At 39.3% G+C, this 26,913-nt stretch overlaps 2 protein-coding genes across 3 annotated transcripts in view; both read right to left on the minus strand.

Annotated features, from left to right (window-relative positions):
* The window catches only part of LOC134820255 (cystinosin homolog), a 96,045-nt gene extending 92,792 nt beyond the window's left edge, over positions 1-3,253 (minus strand). The window contains exon 1 of one of the 2 annotated variants that reach the window (XM_063830487.1): positions 3,229-3,253. The gene's annotated coding sequence lies outside the window, so the exon portion shown is untranslated. The remainder of the gene's footprint in view (positions 1-3,228) is intronic. The other variant, XM_063830486.1, reaches the window with a different exon arrangement.
* On the minus strand, positions 1-26,909 carry LOC134820257 (U5 small nuclear ribonucleoprotein TSSC4-like). Its single transcript, XM_063830490.1, has 7 exons — positions 26,821-26,909; positions 26,558-26,667; positions 26,224-26,336; positions 22,550-22,643; positions 1,418-1,544; positions 879-1,107; positions 1-385 (listed from the first exon to the last, which is right to left on the minus strand). The coding sequence occupies exons 1-7, from the start codon at positions 26,902-26,904 to the stop codon at positions 369-371; spliced, it is 774 nt and encodes a 257-aa protein (XP_063686560.1). The 5' UTR covers positions 26,905-26,909; the 3' UTR covers positions 1-368.
* Positions 26,910-26,913: the final 4 nt, after the last annotated feature.

Below are 26,913 nucleotides of genomic sequence, written 5' to 3' on the forward strand. Positions count from 1 at the left end.
ATGATTGAATAAATAGTTTGACTGATAGTGATATAACATTAAACATAACATTTTCGAAGCAAGAAATCTTTAAAAATGACAAAATATTTTGAACCAGGACCCCCTCAATAAGTGAACATCATCTCACCGTAAGATTCAGTAAGATAGTAGTACTGTAATTATAAGCTGGTGTTCTTAATGACTAATGTTACATTGAGGTAGCAACATTTTGATATAGAATTTCATGAAATGTTCTGTGGATTGTGAAATTCGATCTGCCTCATCAGTCATCATGTTACATGTACGGTCAACGGACAAATAGCGTAAAAATAATGTCGCTTTGAATTAATTAATTTCCGTCAGTAGAGTGACCACGTGACCACGCGACTTCAGTCTTCTTCTTCGTCTGAAAGAATGTACTAAAATATCTTGAAATTTACAATACGACAAGGTGAAAAATAAATACTATTTAATGTTACAAATATTTTTTGCAAGAATACCTGACCAATGACCATATCTTATGAACAGTGGACTGAAGTAAAGTACTAAAAATAGCAATAAGATAAAGCAAAATAAGATATCAGAAAATTTTGTACAAGAATGCTTGGCCATATTATATGGGATCGAATGACAGTAGATAAGCTTCATAACCGTTTTTAGAAGCTTCAATATTACGTCAATAATATCCGTCATAGAGATAAATTTCTACGACTAAGCGCCTGTTTCAAATATCATTAACGGTCTAGAGATAAATTGTTAAGTTCTAAATGAACTCCATAACGAATTATTAATAATAATCTAGGACTAAAATTAATTATTCTTCGATGTAATGGCTAAAAGAATGTTAAGAAAATGCATGATAGTAAAGCAATATGTAATCAACTCATACGGGCTCATACCATCTAAATAGCACGCCGTCATTCTTCCGCGTTCTTTTCCCTTCCCTGAACTTTTACTATCACGTGACTGTTGCTGCCGCGCAGGATCCACGCCATCTGCACGTGCAGGAGCCACGCCAGCTGCACGTGCGTGTTTCTTAGACACGGATTTTGTCTGTCCAATTACATACTCCTCCTGTACCACTGCATTCTTATGCTTACTGGGACCTTTTGGAATTTCCTCGTCACCCTGATGACGATCAATCGTTAGGATGATTTTAAACACTACAGAAATCACCCAACAAATTAATTAGTTGAATCTACCGCCCGTTTCATTAGGAATAAAAATTTGAACAATTTTCCCTGAAAAATCCGGGAAACTAATAAATCGGTGTTTTATCTACATCAAACATGAGCAAACTATATATATAGTACCACATAAATAAGATTTTGTTTGCGTGTGTCCCATTTTTTTAAAGACCCTTTAAATTGCTATTTTCAAACATTTTGTCGCTTAATATTTGGTGCATTTATGCAGGATTGACCGGACTGCACGTCACCTGGTTTTCACTAGTGCGAGCCCGTTTCCTAAAGACAATCTTCCCCTCTGAGGACGGTGTTGGTTCGAGCTCCGACTTGCTTTCTTTGAGGTCGTTCAGGAAACTCAGAGCTATCGCTTTGTTATCCCTGAGGTTTGGCTGGGTTTAATGATAATTTGATGGTGTTAAGCGCAAACATAAACATGGAAAATTTACCATATTATCTGTGAGGTTTGGCTGAGCTTAATTTGATTCATGATAAACATGGAAATTTCGCCACATTTTACCCTATTTTACAATATTTTACCTGATTGGATAATTGTGATATAAATAATGGCGAATGGTTTTATGAACAATTTTTATGAAAAATTTTATGAACAATTTTTGCGCATATGACTCTAACTTTAAATGTTTTCATGAAACAATTAATTAATTGGGTTGACTAGTTCTGCTCTTTCATTTTGATCTCTTATTTTAATTCGTCATTTTTAATTTGTAGTATTTAAAGTTCTTGAACAGCATGTGCGGGAAACCAAGGAAACTGTATCACAATTAAAAGCCCTGAAATGGCGTCAGGGTAGTAGGTAATGATTCTTATTCAAACCCAGAGAAAGTGTGCAAGAGAGAGGTGAGAGAGAAGGAAGAGAGAGGGAGAGGGAGAGAGAGAGAGAGAGTTATTGAGTGACTCCGTATTACAGCTTGCTAATTATCAAGTTTTTGACAATGTCATGACAACGAAAATCCAAACAAAATAAAAAACCAAACTTCAATCAATTAAAAAAAACTAAAAATAAATGTCATCCTCGTCCACCCAACATACACCCCCTCTCAGCAAGTGTACCCAGCAGCGCTCCAGTACACATCACACCTGTACCTCACCATTTCCTCACTATCCGTCATCTCTCTCGTCTCCACGTGCAGGATGGTGTTGGTATTGAAGTTATTCCTGATGTAGATGGAGGGACAAGCCATCTTCCCTCCCCAACCTCCACTCACTGTGGCGGTAACAACTGGTTTGGTGTTAAATCCACAGTCCGTTATGTTGATGGCTTTGTAAGCTTGTCCGCCCCAGTTTATCCAGCTATAGTCGCCGGTGTCGTTGTATCTGGCAACACCAGAGCAGATCAAGGCACAGGGTGGGGGGCGCCATGCACCGTCGGGGGTGTTTAAGATCTTTATTTCGCTCAGGGCGAGGTTTAAAAGCGTCATAGTTAACAGAGATCCCAGCAGCTTCATCTTGAAATGGAACGAAGAACGCTTAGCTATTAGATTCAAACTTTCTTGATTTTCAAAGACAAATTATGATTTTGAATGATACGTTTGACCTGTATATATATATTATATTGAAACCACGTACAGTCTTTATACAGACCATTCTCAAAGTTTAAATTGGTAAATTCTATTGTCAGTACTCAACAGCTGTCGTAATTCAAATTCGCGATTTGATATTTTCATAGCGGTTATTCACTTTAGCTAATTAAAGTGGAGGAATTTAATTTCAGCAAAGGCTAATTTGAACATATCATATCTGTGCCGGCAAATGTCTTTCATGATGATTAAGTTGCATAGTACTGAGTAAAAGTCTCGGATTTGTAGCAATAGTCGTAGTACCTAAGTGGCAACTAAATTGAAACTGTCGAAGCTCATGTCACTTTATTTAATATCCTGGATCAGTATTCTTACTGTTTTAATAAAAATAGAGAAATTTTTTTCTCCCTTCGAATCAATCAAAGAATCAAGCTAGATGATTTGTTGTAAATACTGAGATCAAACTATCAATTTACAGGCTATCGTCAAACATGTTGCAAGCCGTCATCTTCAGTGACATAAGCCTCAAATTATTTGTTATATAGTAGTGTTGAAAGTATTGATACTGTTTTAATAAACGTATAATATCAAATCTAACCATGGTAACCAACCTGTCAGTTCTTAGACAGAAAATTACTAGATTATTTATGGTTTGAAAAAAAAATGCTTTAGTACACAGAACAATCAATAAAACACTGTATTGCTGGTTTGCAAGATAAATACATTTAAAGTAACTAGAATATAATCCCGCGTGTCTTTTCAACAGTTGTAGCCGTTTGCAGTCCAGTACACGTCACATTGCTCACGCACCATTTGACTGGGTGTTGCGTTCCCCACCGTGATTACAAACAACAATGTGTTGCTGACACCAATTATGCTGATGGAGGGACAGTTATAACTATAGTGAGATCCTCTGACTGAAACAGTTACTACAGGTACGGAGACAAATCCACATTCTTTAAAGTCAGTAATTTTGAGTGCTTTACTATCAGCATGATTCCGCCATCCGTAGCCACCACTTTCGCTGTATCTTGACACGCCAGAGCAGGTCAGGGCACAGGGTGCAGGACCAGTTTGACCCTCTGGAAGATTCAATATCTTCAGTTCACTCGAGAGAGTGTGGCTAACTATCATCACAGTGAACAGGCATCCGAGTAGTTTCATCTTCAAACGATATGATATACGCTACTAAAAACAAACTTATTTGACTTTTTAAAGATAATGATGATTTTTAGAGATAAGTAAAACCATTATATCCATTCTCACACTCCCTAACATAAAATGGTCTAGACCGTGACAATTTACAGATGGCTCAATCTTATTAGTGACTAAATTAATTAATTCTATTGTCAGTACTCAACAGCTGTGGTAATTCAAATTCGCGATTTAATATTTTCATAGCGGTTATTCACTTTAGCTAATTAAGGTGGAGGAATTTAATTTCAGCAAAGGTTAATTTAAACATATTGCACCTGCGCCGGCAAATGTCTTTGATGGTGATTACATTACACGGTACTAGTTTCGACTGAGTAAAAGTCACAGATTTGTAGTAGTAGTAGTGGTAGCTAATTAGCTAAGTAGCAACTAAATTGAAAGTACCGTGGTGCATGTCAATCTATTTAATATTCTGGTGGCTGGCGCTAACTTGGTATATACTCTCAAAACTTAAGTTCAATTTGTAAATTTAGAAAAATTAAATCCAATATGTCAGAATATCTACCATATATAACAGTCTAAATGTCAATATTGAGATTCTAGGATGTTGTCATGTTCATTCTGATCCGAATTTATACTTACTGAACATTGTCTCTAACAAAAAACGTTGACTCTAACAAAAAACGTTTGCTAGAAATTGGAAAATCAGACGATTGTCCTTTTATTATTAGTAATTAGTAACCCGCTCTTTATTGATTTTGGGATAGCAATATCTTACTATATATAAAGCGAGACGATATATATGGATGGGTGGATCCGTACCATTTTACTGACACCACGGCATCAACTTTAACGTGACTTTCCACAAAAACCGTAAAATATACACAACCGAAACCTTTTTGACTGAGTAAAATGCTTTAATGGCCTCCAAATCAGCATGAAAAATAAAAATAGGCCAAGAATTAGGAGTTTTAAAGCCCCAAATTTGGACCCCGAGTGGTGTCAAAAACGCGAATTAAATAGGTAATAATTAATTTAGTCTTTTGAGTCTTGACACCATTTTAGGGTTATACGGATTCCTGCTCGAAAAAGTTAATAAAACAAAACTATTAACGTATAAAGTATTATACTAACTTCTAATAACATTAATATAGATTTTGTAATATTCCCTGATTATTGTTTATAATTACTTAACTTTATAGAACCATGCAGTTTTAATTTATACTTTGTCACATATCCCCCCAATGCAATGTACATTGTAATAGTAAAACAACTAGGATTTATTAAACCATTTAAGTCAGCATTGTGCTAATTGATATTTGATTTCAACCAGAAACTTCGTCCCCATCATAACATATCACATAAATGTTGATAAACGCCCCATGGTCGCTGAACTGGCACGAAATATGAGAGGGGAAGGAAATGTTGTAGAGTATAAGGTAGCTGGGACAGTGGGAGCAGGTGTGAAAACAGACTCACCAGGTGAGAAGGTGAGAGGAGCTGCAGGGTGAGACTTGTGAGATGCTGGTTGGTAACTGGAGAAGGAACTGGGAGGTAAGCTAGAACTGGAAAGAAAGGGGTCATCGAAGTACAGAGGCTTTACAAATGTGAGAGGCTTCACGAAAGGTAGAGGCTTAACAAAAATGGGTCCTCGAACACTATCTTTTTGAGAGAAAGTCGAAGCCTGACCGCTTTCATGAAAAAAATTTGAGTTATTCTGTTGATACAGTTTTTCGCCAGTATGAGTCATCCGATGGCGAACTAAGAGTGAATTTTTGATTGAATTGTAGGAACATTCAGAACATTTATACGGTTTTTCACCGTTATGAGTCATCCGATGGTTAACTAGGTCTGATTTTTGGCTTGAACTGTAGGAACATTCGGTGCATTTATATGGTTTTTCACCGGTATGAGTCATATAATGGCGAACCAGGGTTGATTTCCAGCCAGTACTAAAGGAACATTCAGAGCATTTATACGGTTTTTCGACGGTATGAGTCATCTGATGACTAAGCAGGTTTGATTTTTTGCTTGAACTGTAGGAACATTCAGAGCATTTATACGGTTTTTCACCGGTATGAGTCATCTGATGTCGAACCAGGGTTGATTTTTGACTAGTACTTAAGGAACATTCAGAGCATTTATATGGTTTTTCACCGGTATGAGTTGTCTGATGGCGAACTAGGTGTGATTTTTGGCTTGCACTGTAGGAACATTCAGAGCATTTATATGGTTTTTCACCGGTATGAGTCATCTGATGTCGAACCAGGGTTGATCTCCAGCCATGGCTAAAGGAACATTCGGAACATTTATATGGTTTTTGATTTTCACCGGTATGAGTCCGCTGATGTGAAACTAAAGCTGTTTTTTGGTTTGCATTGTAAGAAAATTCGGAGCGAATGTAAGCATTTTCACTGGTATTAACCCACTGGTGGCAAGCTATTGCTGACTCCTGGTTGGGACAATCCAACTGAGAAACTGCATTCGAATACACTTCTGATTTAATAAGAAAATTATCTTCCTCCTTCTTAGTCTCTGTCTTGATCAATTCTGGTGGAAAACTTTCTTCTTTCATCTTCATCTCATCTTTAACGTCTGGAACATTTTTCTGCTCCATTTCACTAATAAGTCAAGGACTGTACAAAACTAAATGTCAGTGTTTATTTGAAGAGCTTTTCGCTTTGTTTACATCTGACATCAGGCAGAAACAAGCTTTTCAAAAGTGATGGTAGTAACCCAGAAAATAGAAAACAAGCGAATGTGGTTATCAAATTTGAAACAGGTTCAACTTAATGTTAACAAGGTATTCGGATAATGCTGATACTTGTAAAGCTACATAAAGCTATTAAACCACTAAACTTAATGTTCTAAACATTTACTAGAAGTGATCTCCAAACTAAAGCTTCAGTACAACTGTTAGTTTGAGCTTCGCTTCGCACTATGTGTTTTAAATAACAGCAGTTCAGATGTTATATGAGCTAGCCTCTATGTGGTCCACAGGGCGGAGGAACAATACTGTGTGTGTATAATAAGTGTATAACTGCAAATTACATTGTCTAAAGCCAAATGTTTAACTTAAAATTCTCAATTTCAATGAGGTTCAGGAATTGCAATCCAGCTTGAGGAGTTATTAAATTTTCCAAGTTTCGCCCTCTTTTATTCTTTTTCAGGTATTGATATAAGTATAATTTGCCATCTGATAAAATGCATTAATTATTATGAAATTACTAGGTACATTTTTGTTGCAGGAAATTTGTTTTTAATATACTTTCTTTCACATGTTTTTGATGTTACGTCATCAACAACTTTTGACTCTAAATATAGTTATCACAATACAATGACGATGCAATACAGATTACGATAAATCATTCAACACTAGTCGAATAATAATAATCTAATATATAGACACAATACGCAAACATATCTATTTCAGATAGACCCGGTTAGCTCTATCTCACAGCTACGACTGAGCTCACACGTGAACTAAGATTCTATATTAATTAAATGCTTTTGGACAATTTTAAATTTAAAGCACTCTATCAAGTAAAATCCGTATAGACTATGTACACCTATACAGCAGGGTGTCATAATTATTGGCGCGTAGACAATTTTGCGTGAAATTTTAGCTCATCCAAGCTTTTAGAAACGATCATTACTTGACTTCTGAGGGTCAGTTTCCTGTTACGGAGTCTTGATCATTCGAGAGATAATCCTTTATGCTACAGTTCAGTCTAAAAAGAAGTTCGAAAGAAGTTAAATTTCGTCGATAATCACGACGAAAGAGAAACATTTTGATTATTGGACTTGAAGCCTTCGGCTGCTTCCCCTGAATTCCGGGATGAGTCCGCCCGACTATATTTTATTGCGTCAGTTAGAGGAGAAAGATAGCTTTTATAAAATTTATAGTTTTTTATATAATTCGCTATCGCCTATTTAAAGAACGGCCTAAATTATGTGTTTTGAGGTACATCAACACAAAATTCTGAAATTAAGAAAAAGTTCTCCAGACCAGTTTTTGACTTTTGTAATCTCGATATTCAGAAGTAAAGTTATGACCCGTCGAAAAATATTGATTTCATCATAAAATACACATAAAATTTCAAACACGCCAATAATTCTGACACCTTGCTGTATAATCATCATAGTTTATATATAGGATTCTATATTTGTGCAAAGTGTCTATGAATTGTAGATGAGAGCGGAATTATTTATAACTATGTTTATACTTTATTTGTGTTTTGAAAAATGCTTAGGCACACGGAATAATCAATCAAACACTGTAAGAGTAACATTAAACTGGTTTGCAGAATGAATTAAAATATTCTAAATTCAGCAAAATTCATTAATTGGGATTAATTAATCCACAAAATATCATAACTTGTGTCTTTTCAACAGGTGTACCCTGTTGCAATCCAGTACACGTCACAATTCCACATGACCATGTCACTAGCTGTTGCATCCTCCGCCGTGATTACACTCAACCTTGTGTTGCCAGCTATAAGTATGCGGACGGGTGGGCAGTAAAAATGGTAAGGTGATCTCGTCGAGACAGTTACTACGGGTATAGAGACAAATCCACATCCTTCAGTGTCAACGTATTTGTATGCTTTATCATAATAACTCCCCCATGCGTAGTCACCAGTATCGTTGTATCTGGCAACACCAGAGCAGGTCAATGCACATGGTGGGGGACCGGTTACACCGTCGGGGGTACTCAAGATCTTCAGTTGACTTTGAGTGGGTATGGCTAATATCACAGTAAACAAACAGCCGAGCAGTTTCATCTTCAAAAGATATGATAAACGCTACTAAAAACAAACTTATTTGACTTTTTAAGATAATGATGATTTTAAGTGATAAAAAAAAACCTTTGTATCCATTCTCACCGTCCTTAATATAACATTTTCTAGACCGTGAAAGTGTACAGATGGCCCAATCTTATTACTATTAGTGGCTAAATTAATTAATTCTATTGTCAATACTCAACAGCTGCAGTAATTCAAAATACAAGTCTACTTCACTTTAGCTCATTAAAATGAAGGAATTTAATTTCAGCAATGGTTGATTTAAACATATTGCACCTGTGCCGGCAAATGTCTTTGATGGTGATTACATTAAACGGTACTAGTTTCAGTAAAAGTCACGGATTTGTAGTACTAGGACTGGTACCTAAGTAGCAACTTAATTGAAAGTACCGTGGTGCATGTCAATCTATTTAATATCTATTTCAATCATCATTAATTGGTACCATTATAATGCAGCTGAAAAGCATTAGTAACCCGTTCTTGATTGATTTTGGGATATCGATATATGATCTAATATATAGAGACACAATATGCAAACATGTCTATTTCAGATAGACCCAGTTAGCCCTATCTCACAGGTACGACTGAGCTCACACGTGAACTAAGATTCTATATTTGTGCAAAGTGTCCATGAATTGTAGATGAGAACGGAATTATTTATAACTATGTTTATTTGTGTTTTGAAAAATGCTTAGGCACACGGAACAGTCAATCAAACACTGTAAGTGTTAAACGCTACACTGATTTGCAAAATGAATTAAAATACAAATTCATCAATTAATCCACAAAATATCATAAATTGTGTCTTTTCAACATGTGTACCCTGTTGCAATCCAGTACACGTCACATTCCCAACTGATCATGTCACTAGCTGTTGCATCCTCCGTCGTGATGAAATACAACGCTGTGTTGTAGAGAAGCAATATTCGGATGGGAGGACAGTAAGATTCAGAGGAAAATCCTCTCACAGAGACTGTCACAACCGGTTCAGAGACAAATCCACACCCTGTAATATCAGCCCGTTTGTGGGCTTTACTGACCATTGTCTGCCACCCGTAATCACCATCGTATTTTGAGACACCAGAACATGTCAACGCACAGGGTGGAGGACCAGTCACACCGTCGGGGGTACTCAAGATCTTCAGATCACTTCGAGTGGGGTTGATTAAGATAACAGTCATTATGCAGCCGAGCAGCTTCATCCTCGGTACTAGTTGAAAAGTTATCACAAGAAGATAATTATACGATAGGTTTGCAATCAATAAATGACAACTAACAGAGTTGAGTTGAACTTCTTTTTTGTGCGCCGGATTTTCTCATTTTTAACGCTTTTAGATAGCAGATGGTCAGATTACTCATTGTGATTCTATGGTTTTACTTTAAAAGATTCAAGGCATGAGTGGTTTGACGATATTTTTATGGAACAGCAATAGCATCTTTAAACTCATTTTCATGGTTCACTAAGCTAGTTCACGGTTATAACGCGTTCCTTTGTTTCCCAAATGTTACATTTTGTCCCAATAAGTCTCTTTTCTCTGAATTTCTCACTACCCTAGTTCTGAGCAGCAGCTGTCTCATTGTTACAAGGTATTCTTTAAATTTTATTCAGGATTTTATTCTTCAAAATCCTGAGGTCCCCGGGTAAGAGCTTCTGCTTATTTAATATTTTTATAACACATACAGAGTGGGTGACTCTAATATTCCTTTGCTTTACTTTGCTCTCTAGAACGACAATATAGTATGTACAAGTTTCTACATACGTCCTTAGTCCTTAACCGGGCGAGTAGACAGTGAGCTACCAGCTAACTAATGGTATTGGGACTGCTGCAACGAAACGATATACTGGTCTTTCTGAATAGTGAGTTACTAGTTCACTAATGGTATAGGGACAGCTGCAACGAAACGGTATACTGGTCTTTGTGAATAGTGAGTTACTAGTTCACTAATGGTATTGGGACAGCTGCAACGAAACGGTATACTGGTCTTTGTGAATAGTGAGTTACTAGTTCACTAATGGTATTGGGAGAGCACGGTAATCTTGACCCCAGGCAAAGAGCTGCACCGCATACGCCCCATTCATCCAGCCTTATATAGTTGAGTCAACTGGAATCTAACCATTTTTTAGTTGAAAAGTGATCTGTATGCACGATCATAGATCCACTGATTCAGCATGATGACAAAGTTCTCAGACATCTTCACCTCTTGTTGTTGAGTTATAACCTAGTTTTAATGCTCTCGTGAGTAGCAAGTTGAAGTAAAGCACTTAGTTCAAAATATTCCAGCTTCTCACGAAACTTGTGTTAATCTTAGGCAGACTCCAGGATGTATTATAACTTTGGGGTCGTTCACATATTACGTAATCAATATTTTGGCAATTTTTACCCCCCCCCCCCTCCCCCTCCGTAATCAACTGTAATCAAGACCGAACCCCCCCCCCCCCCCCCCTATATCACAACGGATTAATGAATGAAATAATCGCAAAGCACTTATTAAAAGAAAATCGGTTTAAAAAACGAAAATTTTGATTACATAATTAACGAAAATTGTCCAATTGGTATTTCGAAAATCGGTAAAAAATTAAAATTTTGATTACGTAATCAACGACCAAAACCCCCCCGTAATCAACCGTAAGCATTTGAAACCCCCCCCCCCCCCCTCGGCTGATTACGTAATATTATGTGAACGACCCCTTACTCAAATGTACATTGTACAAATTCATAGAATATGGTTGTCAAGATATTTGTGCACAATGCAGTATGCATAATCGACACACGACACATTATTCTTCATTTTACTGATGTCCCTCAGTTACCATTCCATTTACCACCCCATTTACCATCCTATTTACCACCCCATTAACTACCCCATTTACCACCCCATTTACCATCCCATTAACCACCCCATTAACCACCCCATTTACCATCCCATTTACCACCCCATTTACCACCACATTTACCACCACATTTACCACCTCATTTACCATTTTATTTACGCCCCCATTAGGGGGGGGGTCCAACCCGATCATTTCCGATCATTCCGATCCCGATTTTGGCCTCATCAACCCTCATATCGGAAAAATCGGGAAAATTTAAATCTTCCCTCTGAGGTTTCTAGGCGATATAGGTAGCTATTTCTGTACTTAAATATGACAAGAAATCGATTGGTGGTGGTCCCAGAACCCCAAAATGGTATCTTGTTCCAAACTAGAATCGTTTCGTCCGAAAAACAACACAATGTCGTATCAACTCTTGTTTGACAGAAACATCCACCCCAGTCCACGGTTGGTAATAACAATCGTAACAAATAGCGAACGCTTTAGTAACTTTTGATTTAAATTGTCTCCACAATTTGTAACAGGCTATCTGCAGAAATGGGTAGCACGGTTAATGACTATGGTCCTTTCTCAAACTTCCAATCCTCAGTTAGATACAAAGAATAGTCTACACAATTTTCAATAACATTAAAAGGGATGAAAATCACTTTATTTATCAAAATCTTTATTTATCATGTAACAACTTTTCCATAGTACTGGAGAGTAAAACTCTGTTAAACAAAAAAATTCTCGAGCACATTTTGAGTCAGTAACAGTAACATGTCAATATGTTACAGACTCAAATGCGTTTAAAAACATTTTAGTAACAATAAATTGTGTAAACTGATGAGGAGGAGGAGGATAAGGAGGAGAATGAGGAGGAGGAGGAGGATGACTCAGGAGGACTCAGGAGGTGGAGGAGGACGAGGAGGAGGACTCAGGAGGAAGACTGAAGAGGAGGAGGAGGACTGATGAGGAGGAGGAGGAGGAGGACTAAGGACGAAGAGGACTGAGGAGGAGGACGAGAGCGAGGACGAAGAGGAGGACTGAGGAGGAGGACTGATCAGAAGGAGAAGGAGGAGGAGGACTGAGAAAGAGGAGGACTTGGGAAGGACTGAGGAGGAGGACTGGGGTAGGACTGAAGAGGAGGAGGACTGGGGAAGGAGGAGAACTTAGGAGAAGGAGGAAAAGGAGGAGAAGGAGGAGGACTGGAGACTGAGGAGGAGGAGGACTGAGGAGGAAGAAGATGAGGACTGAGAAAGAGGACTGAAGAGGATGAGGAGGAGGAGAAGGAGGACTGGAGGAGGACTGAGGAAGAGGAGGACTTGGGGAGGAGGAGACTGATGAGGAGTATGAGGACTGAGGAGGAAGACTGAGGAGGATGAGGACGAGGACTAAGGACGAGGACTAGGAGGATAAGGACAAGGGCTAATGTAGAGGAGGAGGACGACTGAGGAGGAGGACTGATTAGGAGGATAAGGAAGAGGAGAAGGAGGAGGAGGACTGAGAAGGAGGACTGAAGAGGAGGAGGATAAGGAGGAGAATGAGGAGGAGGATGAGAAGGACTGAGGATAAGGAGGAGAATGAGGAGGAGGAGGAGGAGGATGACTCAGGAGGAGGACTCAGGAGGTGGAGGAGGATGAGGAGGAGGACTTAGGAGGAGGACTGAAGAGGAGGAGGAGGACTGATCAGGAGGAGGAGGAAGACTCCAGAGGAGGAGGACTCAGGAGGAAGAGGAGGAGGAGGACTGAGGACGGGGAGGAGGAGGAGGAGGACTAAGAGGACGCGAGGACGATTGAAGAGGAGGACTGAGGATGAGGAGAAGGAGAAGAAGGACTGGGGGAGGACTGAAGAAGAGGAGGACTTGGGGAGGACTGAGGATGAGGAGGAGGAGGAGGAGGAGGAGAAGGAGGACTGGGAAGGACTGAGGAAGAGGAGGACTAGGGGAGGACTGAGGAGGAGGAGGACTTGGGTAGGACTGAGGAGGATGATGAGGAGGAGGACTGGGGGAGGACTGAGGAGGAGGACTTAGGAGTAGGAGGAGAAGGAGGAAAAGGAGGAGAAGGATAAGGAGGAGGAGGACTGAGGAGGAGGAGGAGGACTTAGCAGTAGGAGGAGAAGGGGAAGGAGAAGGAGGACTGACGAGGAGGAGGAGGAGGACTGACGAGGAGGAGAAGGACTGAGGAGGAGGAGAAAAAATGAGGAGGAGGACTGACGAGGAGGAGAAGGACTGAGGAGGAGGAGAAGGACTGACGAGTAGGAGGAGAACTGGGGACTGAGGAGGAGGAGGAGGACGGAGGAGGAAGAGAATGAGGACTGAGGAAGAGGACTGAGGAGGATGAGGAGGATGAGGAGGATGAGGAGGACTGAGGAGTAGGACTGAGGAGGAGGAGGAGGACTAAGGAGGAGGATGAGGAGGAGGAGGCTGAGGAGGAGGAGGACTGGTGAGAAGGAGAAGGAGGACTGAGGAGGAAGACTGAGGAGGAGAAGGAGGAGGACTTAGGAGTAGGAGAAGGAGGACTGAGGAGGACTGAGGAGGAGGATGAGGAGACTGAGGAGGAGGAGGAGGACTGTTGAGGAGGAGGAGGATGATGAGGATGAGGACTGAGGAGGACTGAGGAGGAATACTGAGGAGGACGAGGACTAAGGACGAGGAGGAGGACGACGACGACTGAGGAGGAGGAATGATTAGGAGGAGAAGAAAGAGGAGAAGGAGGAGGAGGACTTAGGAGTAGGAGGAGGAGGAGGAGGAGGAGAAGGAGGAGGATGAGGACTGGAGGAGGACTGAGGAGGAGGATAAGGAGGAGGAGGACTAAGGACGAGGATGAGGACGATTATGAGGAGGACAGAAGATGAGGACTGATGAGGAGGAGGATGAGGAGGAGAAGGAGGACGAGGACTGGGGGAGGACTCAGGAGGAAGAGGATGATGACTGAGGAGGAGGATGAGGACTCAGGAGGAGGACTCAGGAGGTGGACTCAGGAGGTGGAGGAGGATGAGAAGGACTCAGGAGGAGGAGGACGACTATGAGGAGGACTGAGGAGGACTGATGGGGAGGAGAAGGAGGATTAGGAGGAGAAATGAGGATGAGAAGGAGAAGGAGGAGGACTGGGAGTAGGACTGAGGAGGAGAAGGGGATTGAGGAGGAGGGTGAGGAGGACTGAGGAGAAGGACGAGGACGAGGACGAGGAGTCAGGAAGAGGACTGAAGAGGACTGAGGAGGAGAAGGACTCAGAAGGAGGAAGACTTAAGAGGAGGAGGAGGAGGACATCTAAATGTTTTGTCTGTTTTTGTCCGTTTTTGTCCGCCCTACTTTTTGTCCGTTTTGAAAATACAGGGTACCGAGCGGACACAAAACATGATCCCCCAGCCAAGCATGTGTTACGATACAAATGTACTTGACTATACATTTAAGGTGCAGTGTACTAGTGATATTATGGTATGTTTAAAGACCGGACCACAAAATATAACCCGGTACCTAGTGTTGTACTAATACATAATAACAAGTAACAGGGATAAAATTAATGAGCAGAAACAATCGATCTCACGTCAAGAGGCCAAAGCACTCGGGTCTGGGAGTACATGACAACTCCAACTAGTAGTGAGCATACTAGCCCCTGGCCTGCAGTGGAAAAACACATAAAACATACTATTGGAATGTCCAATTAGTTCGTTTTCTCATAACAATATAGCATATGTAGGGTTTTTTATCACTTCTGAGAGGTTTTAGAGATCGATTCTCTAAAATTTCTCAATTTTCCGATTTTTCCGATTTTTCCGATTCCGATTTTGGCCTCATCAACCCTCATATCGGACATCGGGTTGGACCCCCCCCCCCCCCCCCCCCCCCCCCCCCCCCCCCATTTACCACCGCATTTCAATAAGACACCCAGCTGATATCCGGGGATATAATATAGCTCTTCTATTGATTATTTAACTGTCGTTATTTGCTGTATAATGTGGCCTATTTTCCAGTGTAGTTTTTAGAATTATAACGGAGGTTTTCAACGTATCATTTCGTATCATGCGGATAATCTTGCTGCTGTCCCTTCTCTTTATTGAAAATGCTACTGAGGATCTAGATGAAGGTAGGATCACCATGGTATTTACATAATTTATATTGTTATTAGTCAAATAATATTTTTAAATAATATTTGTAGTCGATTGAACTATGAAATGGACAATCGATCTAATATATTCATAACACAACAATCGTCGAGTAATTTCTATAATTGATAATATTTTACTTGTGATATTATTATCTACCAGCTGATGTACTGTAATCTACTTTAATAATAATAATAATAAGAAGGAATTTATACATCGCTTTATAGCCATAAAGAACTCAAAACCCAAAGATTCAGTTCAAACCATCTAAAGCGACTCATGAGTAACATGTACATAAGAACTTATTTTTATGAAGTATGGATTTTATGAGAGAGGTAATACATGATACTTATACAAATATGTTTTCAAAGAGATGAGTTTTTAGTTTCTTTTTAAATAAGACGATATCAGTTAGTGTTCTCAATTGATAAGGAAGCTGATTCCAAACAGAGGGTCCACAGTAGCTGAAACTTCTCTCGGTTTTACTATAGTTTGAAATAGGAGGAACATTTAGGAGGAAATATTCTTCCTCAGTTCTTTAAGATAATAACGTGGTTATAACAACAGGATGGGTAGCAGTACAACGTACAGATACTTTATACTTCAATCTGGAGCAGTATTCTCTTGAAATAAAGACTGATAGCACGCTAGGGAGTTTAGATAAAGTGCGTGTGTTCTTCTACACTTCAAATGAAGATCCTGCAGGAGGACTCTACCTCGAATTCTACTCTCCTCCTAAGTACTTTACCACATATTGCAGAGAGGATTACACTTACTTCCCTACCGACCTTATACCTACTGCAACAGACAAGGTATGGAGAGTAACGTTAACTAGAACCTCAGGTATCAGACTAGTTATAGTGGTACACTGTAACGAGGTGGAGGTGATCAACATCCTGATGTCAGACTCAACGTGTAGTATAAGTAACTGGAGCACTTACTGGAGCAGGAGCATTGCAAAGATATGGTTTCATTCCTCTGACACTGCCTCTGATTTCTACAGACCTCTAACAGGTAACTGGGTAATTCAAGATCTAAAATCTAAAATACGAAGATAAATGTTGATTGTAAAACGTGCATAACAGTTTTACGTGCCTATGAACGTAACGTGTAATACTCGATGTATTTCTGAATACAATGTTTTGTCTTTTATGGTATTATTGAGCCCAGTATAAAATATGTGAACTATCAAACTTATTTTAATTATCAAGGGCAATATTTGTCAGGATGTACTAAACTGAAGGCTGAGTGGACAAGTACGATTGAGACAGCAGCCAAATTTCCAGTAGACCCAGGAACTGTCTTGAAAGTGACCTGTTCTGACCCAGGAGCTCTCAACAAAGGGAGCAATGAAGTGACTTGCACAGGGACAGAATTCACTTTCTCAAAAGAGCCTTGTTGCTTCAGCCTAGGTAAATCATTATAATAATATTTGTTATGCGCATAATCTGGTTAAATAACTGATTTGAGAACTGACTTTTTGGAAGGTGGATGCATATAAAAACAGGTAAACACTTCAAAATGTCCCCAATCAACGAATCTATTATTATTTGGCCGGGATAGAATCCAATTGCCCAACTTAACCCTACCATGTCCAAAATGACCCCTGTCCATATTTACCCCACCCTACCCAATACCCATCTGTTAACTTAGATATCAATTAAAACAAGAAAACGTGATAACTACATAATATCTGCTAAATATCTTTATTCGAAATGTATACTCCCTTTTGAATATCTCCCTTGCTTCAAGCATGATTACTAAATTTCGGCCGGCAATATCTGTAGATAACACTCTAAATAACTCTAATTCAGGTTATTATATATAATGAAGAAAGAATTTTTTTCCCTACTCTTGCCGAAGGCAAAAAGATCGTAGGGAATAAGTAATCGGGTTTGGATATATGAGGTGGCCCGATGGACCTGCGATGATGACAAAAGTCTGCTCCTTCGAAATATAGACCACTCCCCTATAATTAAGTGTATAGGAAGCGTCTGTTATGCTGCGCGCGACGCTAGCCATGTGTTAATTAATTACAGTGAAATTCCTCCTTCGCAAAGTTATTTTCCGCAATTTTCTGGATTTATTTATTGTTGATGCGCGGCGCTGCATTGGTCAAATAAATCGTCAATTTATACCATGCACGAATCACACTCATTTATAAAAAACATAGTATGTAAATATGATGCACTTTTTTCCAGTCACACATTTCACTCAAAAGAATTAATTGTACAAGTACATCGTAGGGAAAATTGATCGTGCGTGGTTCACCGCGGCGAAATTCTTGTTACACGAGAAAGCGACGTGATGAACGATGAACCATTCAACATAAGCTATATTAATATATTATATATATAATATACTTATGTTTCTTTTTTGTTCTCAATTAGTGAAATCATCGTCAATTATAAATTTGATCTCCTAAAACCTCATGCTCGATTAAAATCGTTTTACTGCTGATAATACTGTAGGCAAATTATATTAATGAATAAAGTTCTAATTTCAGAGCAACGAGGTATAAAAAGAGCAGAGGACCGTTCACAAAGGATGATCCTACTCAATCTGTCGCCATGAATTAGTTCCGTCAAGGTTATATTACATTTTTATTACAGTTCATAAAATTGATGGAAAATATTATTATTTCTAGTAAACTATCCTCAAACACTGTTATCTAGTCATTGGCATAATGGGGTGTCGAAATACTATGGCTTTAACTGAAGCTACATCCATGTCGATTTTAAAACCTTTGCTTTCAGCTTCAAAATGAAATACTCTCGACTCAACTCAACCGCGTAACAAAGTTTAATCAATGACAGTATAGATTAGAATGTACAGGGAGTGCTGACTTATATTTTGATATTTAACTTAAATATACTTTCAATACGTTATTTATTCTTACTGAATGGTAAAAAGTATAAAGGTGTGGTGGTAACTGACAGAATTGGAAAAAAAATCAATCGTTAATAATTTCTAATCCCCAGGAAGGTTCCTGAGGACACAGGAACAAAGATTGTAGAGTTGACTAGTAGCCGTAGGGAGGGGAGGGAGAGGAGGGGGAAGGATCTAAATGCACGGAGCACTGTATGATCAGCCTAGCCCTAATACATTTAAACTTTCCTGTAATTTTAATCCTTCAAGCACCGAACATGAACATTTAAGATCCGACCTTAAACTGTTGGTACCATATCATAGAACAGTAGAACCACTCATTTAACATCTAAATGTGTGTCTCACATCAATGAAATTAATTTCGTGTCTTTAAATAATGCTGCTCACAATTTACGTTACAAAACACTTGGTTACAACTTTGAGTAGTAGGACATAAACAATCCACACCATGGTACACTACCACCCCAATGCCATGTATTCCATGCAGTTAGCCTCCACATCCGGCCTCCTGCCTGTAAATGGAAATAAACGCATTAAAAAAGGTGAGTTTAAGAGTCTCTGAAGGTGAACCAAACTTGACTGAGATGACGTTTTATCATGTATTTGACATATATTACACAAATAATAACCCCAAATATGGTAAAGGTCTCTGATAAACTTTTAATTTTTCATGTTAATGAGTTGTTCAATTGTTTGATTTCAGAGCAACAAGGTCGGCAAGGAAAACAGTCCTAGTATATAGCCTAGGCCTACCGAGTATCCGCAAGGTTTAAATTTAAGTTTGAACTTTACAAATGAACATACATATTTTTAACAACAGACCACCAATAAAATTTTAAAATGCTATTTATAGCATTTATAAAAGTGTTTTGTAATCAAATTTGTTAACGACCAATTTTATAAGTAATTGAACTAATTATTTTAGCGATTGGTGAATGACAGTCAGCAAATAGTTTTATAGCGATTAAAAACTCAAACCAACGCCAACACGACTTTAAAGTTATGAAGTAAGATAATAACAATTGCTTAATAAAATAACTACTTTAATGGCAGCTATACTTGAAAAATGTTATTTTGTAGGTTCTTAGTGTGGTTTATTTGTAAGTTCTAAGTTAGTGACGTTATTTTAACACCTCAGGGCTGCTCTTCAAGAGCGAACATCAACTCATGATCACTCGGAAACCCCTTATCTCGCAGATAAGCTTTGGAGCTTTCTGTCTAATCAATGTGAGTTTTGGATCGTAGTGTAAATGAGGAAGTATAATTTTAATCACTAAATGATATAAAGATATTAATTGCATGAACTCGTGAATTAATTAACTTTGATACATCCCGTTATATAACTTATCGGTCATAATTATAACGGACAATACTCTCACGCTAAAGACATTAGCATGAATAATTTTGTGTCCCTACATATGCGTAGATAAGGGTATAGCCAATTACTAAATTAGCTTATAAGTATACTAGGACAATCACTCCTCAATCACATTCTATAGTTCAAAAAAAGAGTAAAATTCTTATTAAAAGATCATAAAAATTGTCCAATTCTTTGGATATTTTCGGGCGGTCAAGAGCGTGAATAATTAAGTCCATGAAAAATTTGGTCTGTGAAAAATTTGTCCGTGATAAATATTACCGATAAGGTATGTTTTAATGAAAGCCATTGGTGATTTCACACGAAATTAATATCATTCTCAACGATTAGAAGTATGCGGTCCATGTAATTAATTACATTTAAATATTTCAGAGCATCAGCAACATGTATCTTGTATCCCAGAAAGAACTTAACGACATCCCAGAAGTAACTACTAACTTAACATCCCAAAAGGAACCTACCAACCTTCAACAACCCAGAAGTAACCTAACAACATCCCAGAAGGAACCTGGCAACATCTTAGAAGGACCCTTACATCGCAGAAGGAACCTAACAACATCACCTGATAACATCTTAGAACTTTAGAAGGAACCTAACATCGCATAAGTTACCTGACAATATCTTAAAAGGAACCTAACACCCCAAAAGGAACTTAACAACGTTCCAGAAGGCACCTAACAACATGATTCCAGAAGGAAACTAACAACAATGCATCAAATAAGACTGTGAACACTAGCATGCTAATAATTTAACGCGAACGAAGCAGAACGTGTTTCTATGCAATCAATTTTATCAATGTGCTCCTAATTTTATATTATACTTGAGATTTTACCAAATAACGGAGTAGTTCGCTGTTTATTAGTCTCATGATTGAGATTTTACAGTAAAGACATATCTAGAAGTACAACTGCTATGATGCCGTTTTGACTTTCATTTTCAAGCTTAAGTCGGGGACACTTCATGATCCCTTTAAAATTTTCATGAAAAACCTTTTATATTATATTGTCGGGTTTTTTTTCCTTTTGACTTTTATGTCAGATAAGCTTTCTAGGTAAATTAGATTAAGCATCAAAAAAAATACTACATTTTTTTTAATCAATAAACTTTCAAATTGTTACACAAATACATCATTTTATTTCAAATGAAATTTCGCCGAATGACCTTACATGCCTTGACAGGTGACCGAGTGTAAACAAAATTACGGACACCGAAACACCAGTTGATCAGTAAACTGGTCATAGCAATTACATCGGGCCCTATAATTACATCGGGCCCTATAAAAAATAATACTTTCTCAATTTAAATTTAATTACCTTAAGAACGACAAATTTAGTCTACCATAAATTTAGTCAAACTTTTGACTAACATTTTTGTAAACCAAATTTCATGTGACTACATTTTTCGGCGACAAATTTTGAAGTAGACCAAAATTTTAGTAGAGCATATATATGAAGTAAATTTTATTGAGCTTACATTCTTAATCATATGTTTATGACAAACAGTTAAATATCGCTTACTGTACACAGGTCCCTACTGCGTGTAATAAGAAATTGTATGCTATGATATGTAACTAATGTATATAATGTTGGCTCGCCGTTGGAATGTTCCCAGATCGAGAATATTCCTCCTTACCAAAATACGCGCGTATGGTTTAAGTTACAAGATCAAGAGGTTAATATTTTGTCCACGTGACCGTCGCGTTTGGCGCGCGGTGTGCACGTGGGCCCATGGTACATTTCTGATACATGCAATGTGTTCTGTTTTCTGTACTTAGTACACTATAAAGTATAACTTTATGTGCTAAATTGAGAAAAAAAAACTAGCTTAATAATGGAATAATCAAATAAATGAAATGGAAAAGTCGAAAAATTCGACTAAAATTGTTTTAGTCTAAAAATTTGCAAATTGTGCCCAAAATTATGGTAACCAAAATTATTGTAACCAAATTTATTGTGACCCAAATTTGTTGGCCCTAAGGTATCACGGCTAACAGAAAACCGAGCAGCTTCATCATAAAAAGAGTTGGGACACGTTGCTAAAGATACACGTGTTGAACACTATTTAATTATTTAGTGGTGATTTTGAATGGTCCTTTCAACCTAATGTGTCCTCTCGAACATTCCTTATTTAATTTTTTTATGGCAGCAGTACAGTTATGTATGTTTAACAAGTGACCATTTCCCAAAATTTTATAATTCAATTCTTACCGGGCACCGGCTAAATTGGCGAATTTAGTTGTCAGCAGCCAACAGCTGTGGGAATGGAAAATTCTTGATCGTCATCCATACTGTTATTACTGATACATTATTTTGAAATAAGTAAAGTATAGTAAGGGTGAGGTTAAAAAGTCAGGATTTTAAATTTACTAACACCCTAGCTAGGCAATACCGTAACACGGTACTCAGTGACCAATAAGTGAGGTCGGTGAGAGTGACACAAGTCACCAACAAGGTACTGGAAGCTGTATATCCGGAGAAAACGTTGATGGAATAAAAATTTTGAAAATGTCCTACCGGTAGGACATTTTGCTTTAAAGAGTGATTATCTCAAATGTTTTACATGAACTCATGATGTAGTTTAACGAAGATTTCAAGCCCAACTAGTGTGTTCCCTTTTCATAGATAAAATGACACTGTACATGTGGTTGTGAAGTGGCCCATCACACGTGGCTAATGTTACCAGACTTATAAAGTAGTTACCTGTCGTCTGTAAGATCTGTGTCTTCTAATGTGTACTTTGTAAACTTTTGTGGGGTAATTTCGTGCTGAGCTCTGAAGAATCTCTTGTTCGATCCTGGAGAGGGGAGGGTTAGGAACCTATGCGGAGGGAGAGTTAGGAACCTATGCGGAGGGGAGAGTTAGGAACCTATGCGGAGGGAGAGTTAGGAACCTATGCGGAGGGAGAGTTAGGAACCTATGCGGAGGGAGAGTTAGGAACTTATGCGGAGGGGAGAGTTAGGAACTTATGCGGAGGGGAGAGTAAGGAACTTATGCGGAGGGGAGAGTAAGGAACTTATGCGGAGGGGAGAGTTAGGAACTTATGCGGAGGGAAGAGTTAGGAACTTATGCGGAGGGGAGAGTTAGGAACTTATGCGGAGGGGAGAGTTAGGAACTTATGCGGAGGGGAGAGTTAGGAACTTATGCGGAGGGAAGAGTTAGGAACTTATACGGAGGGGAGAGTTAGGAACTTATACGGAGGGGAGAGTTAGGAACTTATGCGGAGGGGAGAGTTAGGAACTTATACGGAGGGGAGAGTTAAGAACTGATGCGGAGGGGAGAGTTAGGAACTTATACGGAGGGGAGGGTTAGGAACTTATACGGAGGGGAGAGTTAGGAACTTATGCGGAGGGGAGAGTTAGGAACTTGTGCGGGGGGGGGGAGAGTTAGGAACTTATGCGGAGGTGAGAGTTAGGAACTTATGCGGAGGGGAGAGTTAGGAACTTATGCGGAGGGGAGAGTTAGGAACTGATGCGGAGGGGAGAGTTAGGAACTCATGCGGAGGGGAGAGTTAGGAACTTATGCGGAGGGGAGAGTTAGGAACTTATGCGGGGGGGGAGAGTTAGGAACTTATGCGGAGGGGAGAGTTAGGAACTGATGCGGAGGGGAGAGTTAGGAACTTATGCGGGGGGGGGGGAGAGTTAGGAACTTATGCGGAGAAGAGAGTTAGGAACTTATGCGGAGGGAGAGTTAGGAACTGATGCGGAGGTGAGAGTTAGGAACTTATGCGGAGGGGAGAGTTAGGAACTTATGCGGTAACACTAGAATGGACTTTATTAAGTACTTTACATGTATCACGTATATAATATTATACCTTCAATCAATGAACACGTCTTGTTGCTGATAAATTTGTGCTATCAACTCAACTATATCGAAATCATCTCCATTTATAGTAGACCAACTGAACGATGGCTCTAACAGAAGGAACAACCAAGCTGTGAACAACTTACCGAAGGCTCTTACAGTAGGAATAACCAAGCTGTGACCAACTTACCGAAGGCTCTAACAGTAGGAATAACCAAGCTGTGAACAACTTACCGAAGGCTCTAACAGAAGGAATAACCAAGCTGTGAACAACTTACCGAAGCCTCTAACAGAAGGAATAACCAAGCTGTGAACAACTTACCGAAGGGCGAAGGCTCTAACAGAAGGAACAACCAAGTTGTGACCAACTTAGCGAAGGCTCTAACAGAAGGAATAACCAAGCTGTGAACAACTTACCGAAGGCTCTAACAGAAGGAATAACCAAGCTGTGAACAACTTACCGAAGGCTCTAACAGAAGGAATAACCAAGCTATGACCAACTTAGCGAAGGCTCTAACAGAAGGAATAACCAAGCTATGACCAACTTAGCGAAGGCTCTAACAGAAGGAATAACCAAGCTGTGAACAACTTACCGAAGGCTCTAACAGAAGGAATAACCAAGCTGTGAACAACTTACCGAAGGCTCTAACAGAAGGAACAACCAAGTTGTGACCAACTTAGCGAAGGCTCTAACAGAAGGAATAACCAAGCTGTGAACAACTTACCGAAGGCTCTAACAGAAGGAATAACCAAGCTGTGAACAACTTACCGAAGGCTCTAACAGAAGGAATAACCAAGCTATGACCAACTTAGCGAAGGCTCTAACAGAAGGAATAACCAAGCTGTGACCAACTTAGCGAAGGCTCTAACAGAAGGAATAACCAAGCTGTGAACAACTTACCGAAGGCTCTAACAGAAGGAATAACCAAGCTGTGAACAACTTACCGAAGGCTCTAACAGAAGGAATAACCAAGCTGTGAACAACTTACCGAAGGCTCTAACAGAAGGAATAACCAAGCTGTGAACAACTTACCGAAGGCTCTAACAGAAGGAATAACCAAGCTATGACCAACTTAGCGAAGGCTCTAACAGAAGGAATAACCAAGCTGTGACCAACTTAGCGAAGGCTCTAACAGAAGGAATAACCAAGCTGTGAACAACTTACCGAAGGCTCTAACAGAAGGAATAACCAAGCTGTGAACAACTTACCGAAGGCTCTAACAGAAGGAATAACCAAGCTGTGAACAACTTACCGAAGGCTCTAACAGAAGGAATAACCAAGCTATGACCAACTTAGCGAAGGCTCTAACAGAAGGAATAACCAAGCTGTGACCAACTTAGCGAAGGCTCTAACAGAAGGAATAACCAAGCTATGACCAACTTACCGAAGGCTCTAACAGAAGGAATAACCAAGCTGTGAACAACTTACCGAAGGCTCTAACAGAAGGAATAACCAAGCTGTGACCAACTTAGCGAAGGCTCTAACAGAAGGAATAACCAAGCTATGACCAACTTAGCGAAGGCTCTAACAGAAGGAATAACCAAGCTATGACCAACTTAGCGAAGGCTCTAACAGAAGGAATAACCAAGCTGTGAACAACTTACCGAAGGCTCTAACAGAAGGAATAACCAAGCTGTGAACAACTTACCGAAGGCTCTAACAGAAGGAATAACCAAGCTATGACCAACTTACCGAAGGCTCTAACAGAAGGAATAACCAAGCTGTGAACAACTTACCGAAGGCTCTAACAGTAGGAACAACCAATCTGTGGACAACTTACCGAAGGCTCTAACAGAAGGAATAACCAAGCTGTGAACAACTTACCGAAGGCTCTAACAGAAGGAATAACCAAGCTGTGAACAACTTACCGAAGGCTCTAACAGTAGGAACTACCAAGTTGTTGACAACTTACCGAAGGCTCTAACAGAAGGAATAACCAAGCTGTGACCAACTTACCGAAGGCTCTAACAGTAGGAATAACCAAGCTGTGACCAACTTAGCGAAGGCTCTAACAGAAGGAATAACCAAGCTGTGAACAACTTACCGAAGGCTCTAACAGTAGGAATAACCAAGCTGTGAACAACTTACCGAAGGCTCTAACAGTAGGAATAACCAAGCTGTGAACAACTTACCGAAGGCTCTAACAGAAGGAATAACCAAGCTGTGAACAACTTACCGAAGGCTCTAACAGAAGGAATAACCAAGCTGTGAACAACTTACCGAAGGCTCTAACAGTAGGAATAACCAAGCTGTGAACAACTTACCGAATGCTCTAACAGAAGGAATAACCAAGTTGTGAACAACTTACCGAAGCCTCTAACAGAAGGAATAACCAAGCTGAGAACAACTTACCGAAGGCTCTAACAGTAGGAATAACCAAGCTGTGAACAACTTACCGAAGGCTCTAACAGTAGGAATAACCAAGCTGTGGACAACTTACCGAAGGCTCTAACAGAAGGAATAACCAAGCTGTGGACAACTTACCGAAGGCTCTAACAGTAGGAATAACCAAGTTGTGGACAACTTACCGAAGGCTCTAACAGAAGGAATAACCAAGCTGTGAATTACTTACCGAAGGCTCTGACAGGAGCTTTAACAGGGGTTCTTTTCTTCTCTACTTTATCACTAGTTAGGCTGTTATACAACTCTATCGATGGGGTTATGTTCACCTTTTCACTTTCGTTTCTGCAGGTGTTTAGACTTAAATTATTCAATAATCTAAGAGGGAAAATAAGCCTATTTAGAACTTCCGTTCAAATGGAAATTGCAATTCAAAGCAGGTTAAAAGTAGTCATTGCTGTAGCATCGCAATTTCAGATTAAAATTTTATGAAAAATCTCCTAAATTTCCTCAAACGCTACAGAACAAGTAACGCAATTACTTTTTGATGGTGTACCCCTAAAAACCTTGAGGTTGAGCGGGGTGCAGGGGGTGGTGCCATGGCCGGGGTGAGGTCAGAGGGGGCCACCGTGTCCCGGCTTAACGACCCGAACACATCACTTGCCCGACTTCTGAACTGAAACAGGAGGTTATCTGAATTATTGTAACCACCGTGGTTTGTAGCCATAATCCGGTATTACTTAGTGAAAATGATTATAAAATAGTTATTAGTAAAACCAACTAATTGACAATTAGATCAATTAACTGATCGTTAGTTCGCACTAACTACCTGAGTTCGTTCCTCTGTTGGAAGAGATGTATCTGGGGAGAACAAGGTGAATTTGGGCTCTTCTTTTGGTGCTTCTAATTTCATCCTATAATG

The sequence above is a fragment of the Bolinopsis microptera genome, chromosome 8 (assembly GCF_026151205.1).
Source record: "Bolinopsis microptera isolate Bmic1 chromosome 8, MBARI_Bmic_1.0, whole genome shotgun sequence".
Classification (NCBI taxonomy): domain Eukaryota; kingdom Metazoa; phylum Ctenophora; class Tentaculata; order Lobata; family Bolinopsidae; genus Bolinopsis; species Bolinopsis microptera.

Bases quoted from the DNA above. Each gene is read 5' to 3' on its own strand.
- LOC134820257 (XM_063830490.1), bottom strand. From the start codon at position 26,904: ATGAAATTAGAAGCACCAAAAGAAGAGCCCAAATTCACCTTGTTCTCC. The intron at 26,668-26,820 runs GTAGTTAGTGCG...CTCCTGTTTCAG, and splicing joins CAACAGAGGAACGAACTCAG to TTCAGAAGTCGGGCAAGTGA. The intron at 1,108-1,417 runs GTGACGTGCAGT...GATCGTCATCAG, and splicing joins CTCGCACTAGTGAAAACCAG to GGTGACGAGGAAATTCCAAA.